Source organism: Hyla sarda, chromosome 3 (genome assembly GCF_029499605.1).
Source record: "Hyla sarda isolate aHylSar1 chromosome 3, aHylSar1.hap1, whole genome shotgun sequence".
NCBI classification, from domain to species: Eukaryota; Metazoa; Chordata; class Amphibia; order Anura; family Hylidae; genus Hyla; species Hyla sarda.
In genome coordinates, this window is record NC_079191.1 from 128,747,171 (window position 1) to 128,760,113 (window position 12,943).

At 41.6% G+C, this 12,943-nt stretch overlaps 1 protein-coding gene across 3 annotated transcripts in view; it reads left to right on the forward strand.

Moving 5' to 3' along the window:
* Nucleotides 1–362: 362 nt before the first annotated feature.
* Nucleotides 363–12,943, forward strand: part of LEKR1 (leucine, glutamate and lysine rich 1) — a 230,339-nt gene continuing 217,758 nt past the window's right edge. For 2 of the 3 annotated variants that reach the window (XM_056565016.1, XM_056565018.1), the window contains exons 1-2: nucleotides 3,466–3,624; nucleotides 11,895–11,975. In XM_056565016.1, coding sequence (XP_056420991.1) covers nucleotides 3,592–3,624; nucleotides 11,895–11,975 — 114 coding nt within the window. In that variant the 5' untranslated portion in view covers nucleotides 3,466–3,591. Of the gene's footprint in view, nucleotides 503–3,465; nucleotides 3,625–11,894; nucleotides 11,976–12,943 lie in introns of those variants that run through there. The other variant, XM_056565017.1, reaches the window with a different exon arrangement.

Below are 12,943 nucleotides of genomic sequence, written 5' to 3' on the forward strand. Positions count from 1 at the left end.
TCCGCAATTCTGACACTATTGCGGACTGTCTGTGGACCCGTTTAAATCAATGGTAGCATACCTCACAGCAGGATTCCTGCAGAGGAAAACCAGCTGCTAGTAATAGCGTGTGAACGCACCCTTAAGGTGAAAAGTCAAAAGGGATTTATAAAACGCCAAACCCACTTGGTGTTTTTTTCCTTAGGCTTTTTTTTTTCTCGTGTGAAGTGATATAGAGCTGTAACTCAGCCCTATATCCTATTTACACTGAAAGATTCCACACTGCACGAGAAGACCACCGCCAACCACACATTAACTACACCACTTCCGCCATCCAGCTGACGCAGTCTGGTTACGTCACACGACTCCTCCCTCTCCATGAAGGACGGTGACGTCGTATCCATGACAACGGGGGACGCTTTGACTTCGCAACTGACACGTGGGGGATGAGTGCGGGTCACACGGCTCCTCGTCAGGTGTTACCGGATAGTATCCACTGCTGGGGCCGGTGCTGTGACACAGGGTATGTGGAGACGTCACACGTGATACACGAACCCTTTTACCGAGCATCACGTGACTATAAATCACGTCACTGCGTGCACTTGTAATCGGGCAAATGCAGGCTACTCCTGTACAGATATATAGGCTGTTGAGGGCAATTGGGGGGGACTAGTAACAGGACCAGACCATTCTCTGCTCACTGGTCATGGAATATATATATATATATATATATATATATATATATATATATAAATGTTTTCTCACAACTTTATGGCACATAAGGTGGTCGTGACTGGATCTGGGGGTCTGTATTAATGCCTCAGAGAGATATGGGACCAGCACAGAGCATAATACTGATGTTGTTGTCTATTTCACATGTATTGTATGGGATTGGTCATTAACACAATAATCTTCAGGCCCATATTGAACCTTTTATATGCCTCCAATGTATTATTTGTTGGGAGAATATGCTGCCATACAGCGGTACCATAAAGTGGCACCCTGAATGCTTACACCTCAATACAGATCCCCGGGGCCTGTATGATCAGGCCGATCACATATACAGTAAATAGTATTCACCATTTATGTTACATAGGAGGAAATCTATATGGAACATCAATGGAATTTACATTTTACTACTGGCTGTTCATGAAAATTTACAACACTCTCTGATTTCACTGCAAACTCGTCCCAGTACAGTGGTCCCTCAAGTTACAATGTTAATTGGTTCTGGGGCGACCATTGTATGTTGAAACCATCGTATGTTGAGACCAGAACTCTATGGAAACCTGGTAATTGGTTCTAAAGGCACCAAAATGTCATCCAAAAATAGGAAAAAGTGAGAATTAAAGAAAAATAAGTAGATAACTAATATAGATAAAGCAAATCATTACATATAAAAGTAGGAAAGAGCTGCTGGGAGCTGTAAATCACTGTCTATGTCAGTGTTTCCCAACCAGGGAGCCTCCAGCTGTTGCAAAACTACAATTCCCAGCATGCCCGGACAGCCAAAGGCTGTCCGGGCATGCTGGGAGTTGTAGTTTTGCTACAGCTGGAGGCTCCCTGCTTGGGAAGCACTGGTCTATGTAGAGGACAGGAGCTTCTTTGGGGGCCTGTACAGTGCATGCAATGTCCCAAAAAAAGTAACATGGAGTCGCCCTCACCTGGTGTCCAAAGGAGCAGCTAACTGTGGCATAGGTAAAGAGTACAGAACATGTAATACCTCTCTGTACTGTAGGGAGCGCTACCAGACACCAGTCAGTGCATACGCTTCAGTAATACAGGAGTTTTACCAGTGAATGTCCTTTCTGATTGGTCAGTTCATTGACTTATTTCACAGATTGGACTGTCCATAACATTGTATGTTGAGTCTGGTTTCAACTTACAATGGTATGTTGAAACTATTGTATGTTGAGGCCATTGTAAGTTGAGGGATCACTGTACATATACACCAAACACAAAGACCAGGGTATATAGGGCTAAAAACAATCAATCTTTATTAATCCACATAAAAAACATACATAAAAACTTCATAATGAGAGGTAGATGGGTTGTACAGGTAGAAAGATGGAGGACAAGAGGATAAGGAAAAATCTTTTTTTTTATAGCAGCATTTAAAATAAATGCAATAATGTTACAGTGTGCATGCAACAAATCATCTGGTATTCTGATGAGGAATCAATACCAACAGAAACAGACATAGTGTAAACCCAAGGGGCGTAAAAATGTTTGAATGATTCATGCACAATGTGATTGGTCGCTGTTCAACAAATATACTTAACCATAACCCACAAGACACACCCCCTGATGAAGCAGTGGTGTGAAAATGCGCATTCGGGGAGATGATGAGAGGAGCCCATACAGGGTGCATGGCCATTCATGTGTTGGTATTACATTACCTTTGACTTACGTTACTTTTTTCCCAGGTTTGGTCATTTGTGGGCTAGTATTATTTCATACCCCATTGGGTTTATGCTATGTCTGTTTCTGTTGGTATTGATTCCTCATCAGAATACCAGATGATTCGTTGCATGCACTCTGTAACATTAGTGCAGTTATGTTAAATGCTGCTATAAAAAATTAAAAAAACATAATTATGAAGTTTTTATTTATGTTTATCATGTGGATTAATAAAGATTGATAGTTTTTTGCCCTATATACCCTGGTCTTTGTGTTTGGTGTATATGTATTGAAGTGGCCAGAGGTATAGTTGCTCTCAGATGGCCTCATCAGTTTGGTAACTATTGTCCCAGTACATCTCAACCTGGGGTACAAGCAGTTCTCCAGGGGGTACTTGAAAAAAAAAAATCAGTAATTGCAGCCACTAGTTACTGGTCTGGACCACTTTGAAAGAAATGGTAGGCTGACGTCAATGCACGGAGGAGCATAGCAGGAGGATAGCAAAGAGGAGGTGCGGGCAATGGGCTGCTTAGGGCAGTAACTACCATCAGCTTTGTTGCTGCGCATAGCAATAGGTCCCAAGACCAGAGGAGCAGTGGAGCAACAAAGCGGGACAGTATGGATGCCTACAACTATATATGGGGGGGGGGCAGTTTGGGGGCCTACAGCTATATTTGGGGGCACAGAGGGGGCCTAACAACTTTATGGGGACGCAAAGCGGGTACTAACACTGCGTGTGACAATAAACATGGGGAGTTCATAAATAGGTGGGTATTGTACTGCAGAAAGGAGCCTAAAATGTTTGTTTGGCTGGCTCTGTGGAGAAGTCTTGTATGGGAGAAATCTTAATGGCGGTCTAGAGTCCCATTGATTTCAATAAGATTCTGCTGCACTGTGCATACAGCATAATTTCCATGGCAGAAACATGTCTATTCTTTCTGCGGATTCTGCAAGGAAATGCATTGCCATCTATGAGATGGCACATTTCCCAACATTTTTAGCATCAGTAGAATGTTCACACAGAACTTTTCCATGCGGACATTCCACCGTGTGAACATAACCTCACTGTCAGTCCCACGAGTGCTTCAGGATCATCCTGTCCTGCAGCAGCCATTGCTGCTCACTGTTCTTTAGTGCTATTTGATCTTGAACTGGCTACCAACGCTGCGGCCACTTTTAGTAAGTGAGTAGCGATGGCTGTCAGGACTAGTGATGCCCCTGACGTCGCGCCAAGGAGTGGAGCAGGTGGGTGTCTTTCATCAGTGTTGTGCATGAGGACGTCACTTGTCAGGATAGGGGATAAGTGTCAGATCGCGGGGGGTCAGACCGCTGGGAACCCCTGCGATCTCCCATACAGGACCCCGTCAGTCGGCAGGAAGGGGGCGTGTTTGACCACCACACAAAGCCGCAGCTGACACGCTCCCTCAATACAACTCTATGGGAGAGCAGGGGCGCTGCATTGGGCAATCTCCTGCACTGCCATAGTGCTGCATTAAGGGGGGGTGTCGGCCACTGCTTTGTGCGGTGGTCAACTCGCGCTATTTGGCCGGAGCCTCGTACACTGTGGGATTCATTCTGTGGGTTTGCTAATGTATTCCGCTAATGTAGGGTCATTTTAGATGTGAACATAGGTATACATTCGTGAACAGGACCTATATCCTGGTGTCACTTCTTTGCTGGGTAACGGTGGCTAAGCGCCTCTGATCTTTGGACCATCTGTGACTTTTATGGCTTATCCAGTGCTTACATCGTATAGGTCTGGTGATGGGAAAACCCCATTATTCATAAAGATTATCCCAATGACACAGACGATTACAAGCCTACTTTGTAAGCAGGAAAATGTATTACTCAAGTAGGAATGAATGGTACAATTGTGACTGTCTATGTGGCCCTTCCTTTCTATAGCAGTGCGACTACTAAACAGATTTGCTAGTTTGTTCCAAGGCTTAAGTGAACAATCTTCTCCAAGACAAAATGGGTTAAATAGTCATTTCTGGGTTTGTCCCTTACAGGCTTGACTTCCAGTCTGGACAGAGAGCAATGGAGGATGCTGACTGGTCTGCTGTACGCCGGGGCTCCTCTCTCTAATACAGCGGTCTTCAAACTGTGGCCCTCCAGATGTTGCAAAACTACAACTCTATATAGCCAAAAACAAAGAGACCCACAATACTAATATTATTTCAAAAAGTATAACAATCTTTATTAGACAATAAAAAACAAATTTTAAAAATTAGTAAAAGGCAGAGGATGACCTTACGCAGGAGACAACAGGTGCCAGTGGACCTGGTATGGGTAATGTAGGTATTCAGTCAAGAGCATACATAATATAAGGCTGGCGTAGCTGCATACTTATGATATCGTAACAATAGATATAATATCTAACATACATTGATGTAACATAGGGAGCAGCAATGCAATATAACAAACATAAATAGGAACCCAAGGTGGGTAATACCTAAAAAAGACTACCTGTCATATACCCAAAAGCCAGGAGCACCAAGCACCAACACCCCAACGCACGTTTCGCGTATGGGCTTCGTCAGGGGGCGCCCCCTGACGAAGCCCATACGCGAAACGTGCGTTGGGGTGTTGGTGCTTGGTGCTCCTGGCCTTTGGGTATATGACAGGTAGTCTTTTTTAGGTATTTCCTATTTATGTTTGCTGTATTGCATTGCTGCTCCCTATGTTACCTCAATGTATGTTAGATATTATATCTATTGTTACGACATCATAAGTATGCAGCTACGCCAGCCTTATATTATGTATGCTCTTGACTGAATACCTACATTACCCATACCAGGTCCACTGGCACCTGTTGTCTCCTGCGTAAGGTCATCCTCTGCCTTTTACTAATTTTTAAAATTTGTTTTTTATTGTCTAATAAAGATTGTTATACTTTTTGAAATAATATTAGTATTGTGGGTCTCTTTGTTTTTGGCTATATATTGGTACCCCCGGGACCTACATACGGCACGTATTGTTTTGCCGTTTTTGTTGATTGGCTAAATTAAAACTACAACTCCCAGCATGCCCGGACAGCCAACGGCTGTCCGGGCATGCTGGGAATTGTAGTTTTGCAACATCTGGAGGGCCACAGTTTGAAGACCACTGCTCTAGTATATATTTATAGGTACATGTAGGGAGATTTATCAAAAACCTGTGTAGAGGAAGAGTGGTGCAGTTGCCCATAGCAACCAATCAGATCGCTTCTTTCAGTCTTATAAAGGCCTCTGGAAAGGAAAGAAGCGATTTGATTGGTTGCTATGGGCAACTGCAGTACTTTCCCTCTACACAGGTTTTGATAAATCTCCCCCATGTGCTTTAAACTTAAAAAAAAAAAAGCAGGAAGGAAAGAAATTGACCACTAAATTGCCTGCCTATTATACTGTATTGTCAAGCGGGAACCCAGCCAGATGACTTTTAAGTTATTTACAAGCATATATTTCTCATATTAAAATAGTGCAGTTATATTCAGTGAATTTTATCTTCTTTTTTATTTATTTTATATATATATATATATATATATATATATATATATATTTTCAACCTACATCCTCCATAATCTTTAAATTTTTATAGGACAGTGTTTTCCAAACAGTGTGTCCCCAGCTGTTGCAAAACTACAACTCCCAGCATGCACGGACAGCCTTTGGCTGTGCGTGCGTGCTGGGAGTTGTAGTTTTGCAACAGCTGGAGACACACTGTTATAGAAATAAAATGCTAAATTTCTTACATTTTCGCCAACCCTTTACTGGGTTATAGTTTTATTGCGGCTTCTTTTAAATAGCAGAATGTGACAGCGTGGTCCTCTGGACAGAAAGGTTCTGGCTTGAAAAGTGCCTTTTGTTTAGATGTCTATAGGCTGGTATAATATGTTCCAGCAGTTTTCTTAAATACTCTTAAATTCCTTTAGCAGCTACAGAAGAGTTTTTTTTTTTTTTTTTATCCCTGCAGTCCTTCTAAAAAAAGGCAAATTATACATGTACAACTGCTGTTATGCTGGGAGGATCAGGAGAAGAGCGCATCTGTAATACACAACCACAATCCTGCTGCAACAATGGATGCCAGAGAAATCTGCTATAGCTACCATTAAATCATTAGATGGCATCATGTATGAAGAGAGAGGGAGGCAGTACTATCTGACTATATCATTAGATGGTATTATGACTATCTGTACATAAATAAGGGGAAAAGTGAAGGCGGCAGTACTATCTCCAGTTGCATCTGCATGAGAAGAGAGGGAGGCAGTACTATCTGACTATATGATTAGATGGTATTATTGCTATCTGTACGTAAATAAGGGAAAAAGAGAAGGCGGCAGTACTATCTCCAGTTACATCTGTATGAAGAGAGAGGGAGGCAGTACTATCTGACTATATCATTAGATGGTATTATTACTATCTGTACATAAATAAGGGAAAAAGTGAAGGCGGCAGTACTGTCTCCACTTACATCTGTATGAAGAGAGAGAGAGAGGCAGTACTATCTGACTATATGATTAGATGGTATTATTGCTATCTGTACGTAAATAAGGGAAAAAGAGAAGGCGGCAGTACTATCTCCAGTTACATCTGTATGAAGAGAGAGGGAGGCAGTACTATCTGACTATATCATTAGATGGTATTATTACTATCTGTACATAAATAAGGGAAAAAGTGAAGGCGGCAGTACTGTCTCCACTTACATCTGTATGAAGAGAGAGAGAGAGGCAGTACTATCTGACTATATTATTAGATGGTATTATTACTATCTGTACATAAATAAGGGGAAAAATGAAGGCGGCAGTACTGTCTCCACTTACATCTGTATGAAGAGAGAGGGAGGCAGTACTATCTGACTATATGATTAGATGGTATTATTGCTATCTGTACGTAAATAAGGGAAAAAGAGAAGGCGGCAGTACTATCTCCAGTTACATCTGAATGAAGAGAGAGGGAGGCAGTACTATCTGACTATATTATTAGATGGTATTATGACTATCTGTACATAAATAAGGGAAAAAGTGAAGGCGGCAGTACTGTCTCCACTTACATCTGTATGAAGAGAGAGAGAGAGAGAGGCAGTACTATCTGACTATATTATTAGATGGTATTATTACTATCTGTACATAAATAAGGGGGGAAATGAAGGCGGCAGTACTGTCTCCACTTACATCTGTATGAAGAGAGAGGGAGGCAGTACTATCTGACTATATGATTAGATGGTATTATTACTATCTGTACATAAATAAGGGGGAAAATGAAGGCGGCAGTACTGTCTCCAGTTACATCTGTATGAAGAGAGAGGGAGGCAGTACTATCTGACTATATGATTAGATGGTATTATTACTAACTGTACATAAATAAGGGGAAAAGAGAAGACGGCAGTACTATCTCCACTTACATCTGTATGAAGAGAGAGGGAGGCAGTACTATCTGACTATATCATTAGATGGTATTATTACTATCTGTACATAAAAAAGGGAAAAAGATTAGGCGGCAGTACTATCTCCAGTTACATCTGTATGAGAAGAGAGGGAGGCAGTACTATCTGACTATATGATTAGATGGTATCATTACGATCTGTACCCCCATAAGGGAGAAAAAGAAGGCGGCAGTACTGTCTCCACTTACATCTGTATGAGGAGAGAGAGGGAGGCAGTACTATCTGACTAGATCATTAGATTGCATTATTACTACCTGTACATAAATAAGGGAAAAAGATTAGGCGGCAGTACTATCTCCAGTTACATCTGTATGAGAAGAGAGGGAGGCAGTACTATCTGACTATATGATTAGATGGTATTATTACTAACTGTACATAAATAAGGGGAAAAGAGAAGACGGCAGTACTATCTCCACTTACATCTGTATGAAGAGAGAGGGAGGCAGTACTATCTGACTATATCATTAGATGGTATTATTACTATCTGTACATAAAAAAGGGAAAAAGATTAGGCGGCAGTACTATCTCCAGTTACATCTGTATGAGAAGAGAGGGAGGCAGTACTATCTGACTATATCATTAGATGGTATCATTACGATCTGTACCCCCATAAGGGAGAAAAAGAAGGCGGCAGTACTGTCTCCACTTACATCTGTATGAGGAGAGAGAGGGAGGCAGTACTATCTGACTAGATCATTAGATTGCATTATTACTACCTGTACATAAATAAGGGAAAAAGATTAGGCGGCGGTACTGTCTCCACTTACATCTGTATGAAGAGAGAGGGAGGCAGTACTATCTGACTATATCATTAGATGGTATCTGTACCCCCATAAGGAAGAAAAAGAAGGCGGCATTACTGTCTGCACTTAAATCTGTATGAGGAGAGAGAGGGAGGCAGTACTGTACTATCTGACTATATCATTAAATGGGATCATTACGATCTGTACCCAGGCGTAGTATCACTTGGTGGCTTTTCAGACAAATGGCTTCCCTTGTAATACATGGGCAGCTCAAGACCCCCCAGACCAGCACCTACAGAGGGACTCTCCATTCTGGCACATTGAAGGGGGGTCCTGAGCGGATGATCCTCCTCTGTGATGTCCATATGTCTCAATAGGGTTTATAGCCTTCATAAGACATCTCCTATAAGTAGACACAGTGCTATATATGTGTTATGTGTACAGTACAATTCAGTGTATTGTGGGGGATTAGCTTTTTTTCTGAGCACTAAAACAGACAAACATCCTTCTCTGTCTCCTTTACTTGCCAGCTCTATGAGTAAGTCTGGTCGGTGCGTGACCATATAAATTGATTTTTACAAAGTGCAAGGGGACATTGGCATTCTGTCAATGTCGGCAGTAACCATGGAGATTGTTCATTCACACCGGCGCTGCATAAAGGCCATGCCTCGGATGGACATTACACGGTTTCTTCCTAGAATAGCAGTTCTCACAGATCTTTAAAGATGCATTTCAGGGTTTTTCACTGTGGGAATAAGAACACTTCATATTATATCTGAATGGTCATATGTTACATGGCGTTAGTTTTGTCCTTGTTGCTTTACCTAACTTTTTAGTATAGCCAATGCAGTACATGTGCAACATTTGGCACTCCAGCAGTTGCTAAATAGTATGTTGGGAGTAGTAGTCTCACAGCAGCCAGAGAGGCACATTAACAAAGCACTTATAATCGATGAGGTTTAATGTTCACTTTATTCTGCCTTTATTGGGTACAACATAAAATCCACAATGAAACTACAGTGGTCCCTCAAGTTACAATATCAATTGGTTCTGGGACGACCATTGTATGTTGAAACCATTGTATGTTGAGACCAGAACTCTATGGAAACCTGGTAATTGGTTCTAAAGGCACCAAAATGTCATCCAAAAAATAGGAAAAAGTGAGGATTAAAGAAAAATAAGTAGATAACTAATACAGATAAAGCAAATCCTTACATATAAAAGTAATAAAGATCTGCTGGGAGCTGTAAATCACTGTCTATGTCAGTGTTTCCCAAGCAGGGAGTTTCCAGCTGTTGCAAAACTACAACTCCCAGCATGCCCGGACAGCCAAAGGCTGTCCGGGCATGCTGGGAGTTGTAGTTTTGCAACAGCTGGGGGCACCCTGCTTGGGAAACACTGGTCTATGTAGAGGACAGGAGCTTCTTCAGGGTCCTGTACAGTACAGGCAATGTCCTAAAAAAAGGAAGATGGAGTCGCCCCCACCTGGTGTCCAAAGGAGCAGCTAACCCTGGTACAGGTAAAGAGCAGTACAGAACATGTTGTACCTCCCTGTACTGTAGGGGGCGCTACCAGACACCAGTCAGTGCATACACTTCAGTAATACAGGGGTTTTACCAGTGAATGTCCATTCTGATTGGTCAGTTTCTGACGCGTTTCACAGATCTGGACTGTCCGTAGCATTGTATGTTGAGTCTGGTTTCAACTTACAATGGTCTAGAAAAGACCATTGTATGTTGAAATTATTGTATGTTGAGGCCATTGTAAGTTGAGGGATCACTGTACTAGCATCAGATCCACTGCATCGGGTGCAGATTTTATTCAAAGAAACTCACTTATTCCTCGTGTAAAACCCCCAGCGTGCATGATACATGCGACCATATGTTCACACAGGGCGGAGTAGCTTCAGCGTTTCAGCCCTGTGTTAACATACCCTAAGGGTGCGTTCACATGTGCATATTTTCTGCTGCAGATTTGCTTTTGCAAATGACAATGGGCAGCAAAATCTGCAGCAGCAAATCTGCAGCAAAAATAAGCACATGTGAACGCACCCTTAAGGTGCATTCACACGTGGATATTTTTGCTGCAGATCTGCAAATTTTGCTGCCCATTGACTTCAATGGTTAGCAAAATCTGCTACAGAAAATCTGCTGTAGATCTGAACACACCCTAAGGCTGAGTTCACACACAAATTGTTGCAGCAATGTCTGCGACTGAAAATCACTTCTGTTTATCTTGATGGAAATTTTTCAGTTACAGACATTTATGCAACAAATCTGCCAAATGTGAATTCATCTTTAGGGTTTTGGTCATACGTACATTATCTGCTGCAGGATTAGATTGCTACCTATTGACATCAACGGGTATGCAGTAAATCCGCGAGCAGGATTTCTGCTGCAGAAAACCTGCAGCAGATTATGTACGAGTGAACGTACCCTTAAACTGCACAACTTGTGCCCCTGTGAGATTGAAAAATGTAGAGAAGGGTCAGCACTGATATTTTATGCCCCCACTTTAATTTATTGGATGGAATTGTATATTATATTCTGATAATTTTTGCATCATAGTTTATTCCAGCTTTGTTATACATTATTCATGTGGTGCTGGTACATACAGGATATTTGTAATTTTTAGCACTGCGATGATCTAACCTTTCCATTACAACAGCTCACTGTAGGATTGATGAGACAGTGAATAGAAAACTGAGCAAATAATAAAAAAAAAGTGGAATTTATCATCCTCTGCACCAGTGAAGAGCAGCAAAATTGCGCAAACTTGGGGCTTGCACAAAAAGTTTGCACAATTTTGATGCTCTGTGATGGTTTAGGGCAGTGTTTCCCAACCAAGGTGCCTATAGCTGTTGAAAAACTACAACTTCCAGCATGCCCGGACAGCCGAAGGCTGTCCGGGCATGCTGGGAGTTGTAGTTTTGCAACAGCTGGAGGCACCCTGTTTGGGAAATAATAAATAATAATAAATCCACCAAATGGTATTTTAGCCTGTCGGTCCTCGAGTTGTCCTCTGTGGTCAGCCATTTCTTACTTCTATCTGGTCCTGGGAAAGCTGGGTGTCATTTATCATAACCCACATTACAGATCACACCATACAAATGACAGATCTAGTTATACATAGAATGGAATGCATGGCTGCAAAAGCAAGTCTTGGTGATTTTCAGGTTTACGGAAAGTTTTTGAAGGAAACATACAGAGATGCTGCAAACTACGTATTAGATACGTAAAGCTTGGTTTGAGTTAACCTTGTCCTGCCTGTCCTGTATTTGATGGTATACTACAAAAACACCATGTTGCCCAGACCTGATCAATTCTCTCTTTTTTTTTTTGCCTCCAGCTTTCTCATTCACGAACAGAAGAGCCTGAGGTCATGGAAAAGCACGTCCCGATGCATCCGTTACCAGAAGAGATTCAGATGGTAAACTATTAAACAACACTGTGTTCTTTACGGCGCTTACACATACACTCAGCTCTGCTACGGAAACCAACTCAGCTCTGCTATAGATGTAAACTTACCTGCTAGTTAGGGACGCTCTAAGCTGGTTGATCTGGAAATGATACAGATGGACTAGAAAACAGCCGCGAAAACCAAAGAAGCAGCCGTTCAGGGTCGTACTTGTTAAAATCTATTTTTATCGCTTTCTGTGTTGCTCAGGTTAGAGGAAAAATTCCTCATGGTAATATTGACACGTATGGGTAACAAATGGTTACAAAAGACAGACGCTTATTAGGAAACGGATGCTGGATTGACTGTAAAACGTCTCTGTATCCCGGCGAAGCTGCCGATTCAGAGCATAGTGTGCGAGCAAGCAGCGCTCATTTTTCCCAGTGCTCGCTGCTATCTAATAATCTCAGACCATCTGGAAACCAGCCAAATGGGTGATCCCGCTTTATGTCAGACTGACATTTAATATTGTTGAAGGAAACTTCACATTTCATCACAGTCTGTAAGTGATAAAATACATAGTCAGTCTTCATATAGGTGAGTCTATTGGTCCTTAGACTAAGTTGTGCTTTATTATTATTCTTGTGGTAGATACAGACCCCCCCCCCACACCTTTTGCAAAAAAGTATAGAAATGATTATTACTATGAAGTCTCATTGAGAGATATTGCCACTCGTGTAAAATAAAACAATTAAATAGAAATCCTAGAGCAAGCACTGTTATAATAGCTGGGAATACAGGAGGGAGATAAATAAGGGCACTTAGAAAGGTAATGCTTGAGGACATTTTTGGTGATGTAAGGATCATACTACAATAAAGAAGTCTAATATTGGAAAAAAAAAGTTTGTTGGAATATTAATTATTTTAATATTTTTCAATTGAAATAAAATACAAAAGGGAAAAAATTCATTAAGTATCAGCAAAAGATGGACGCCACAGAA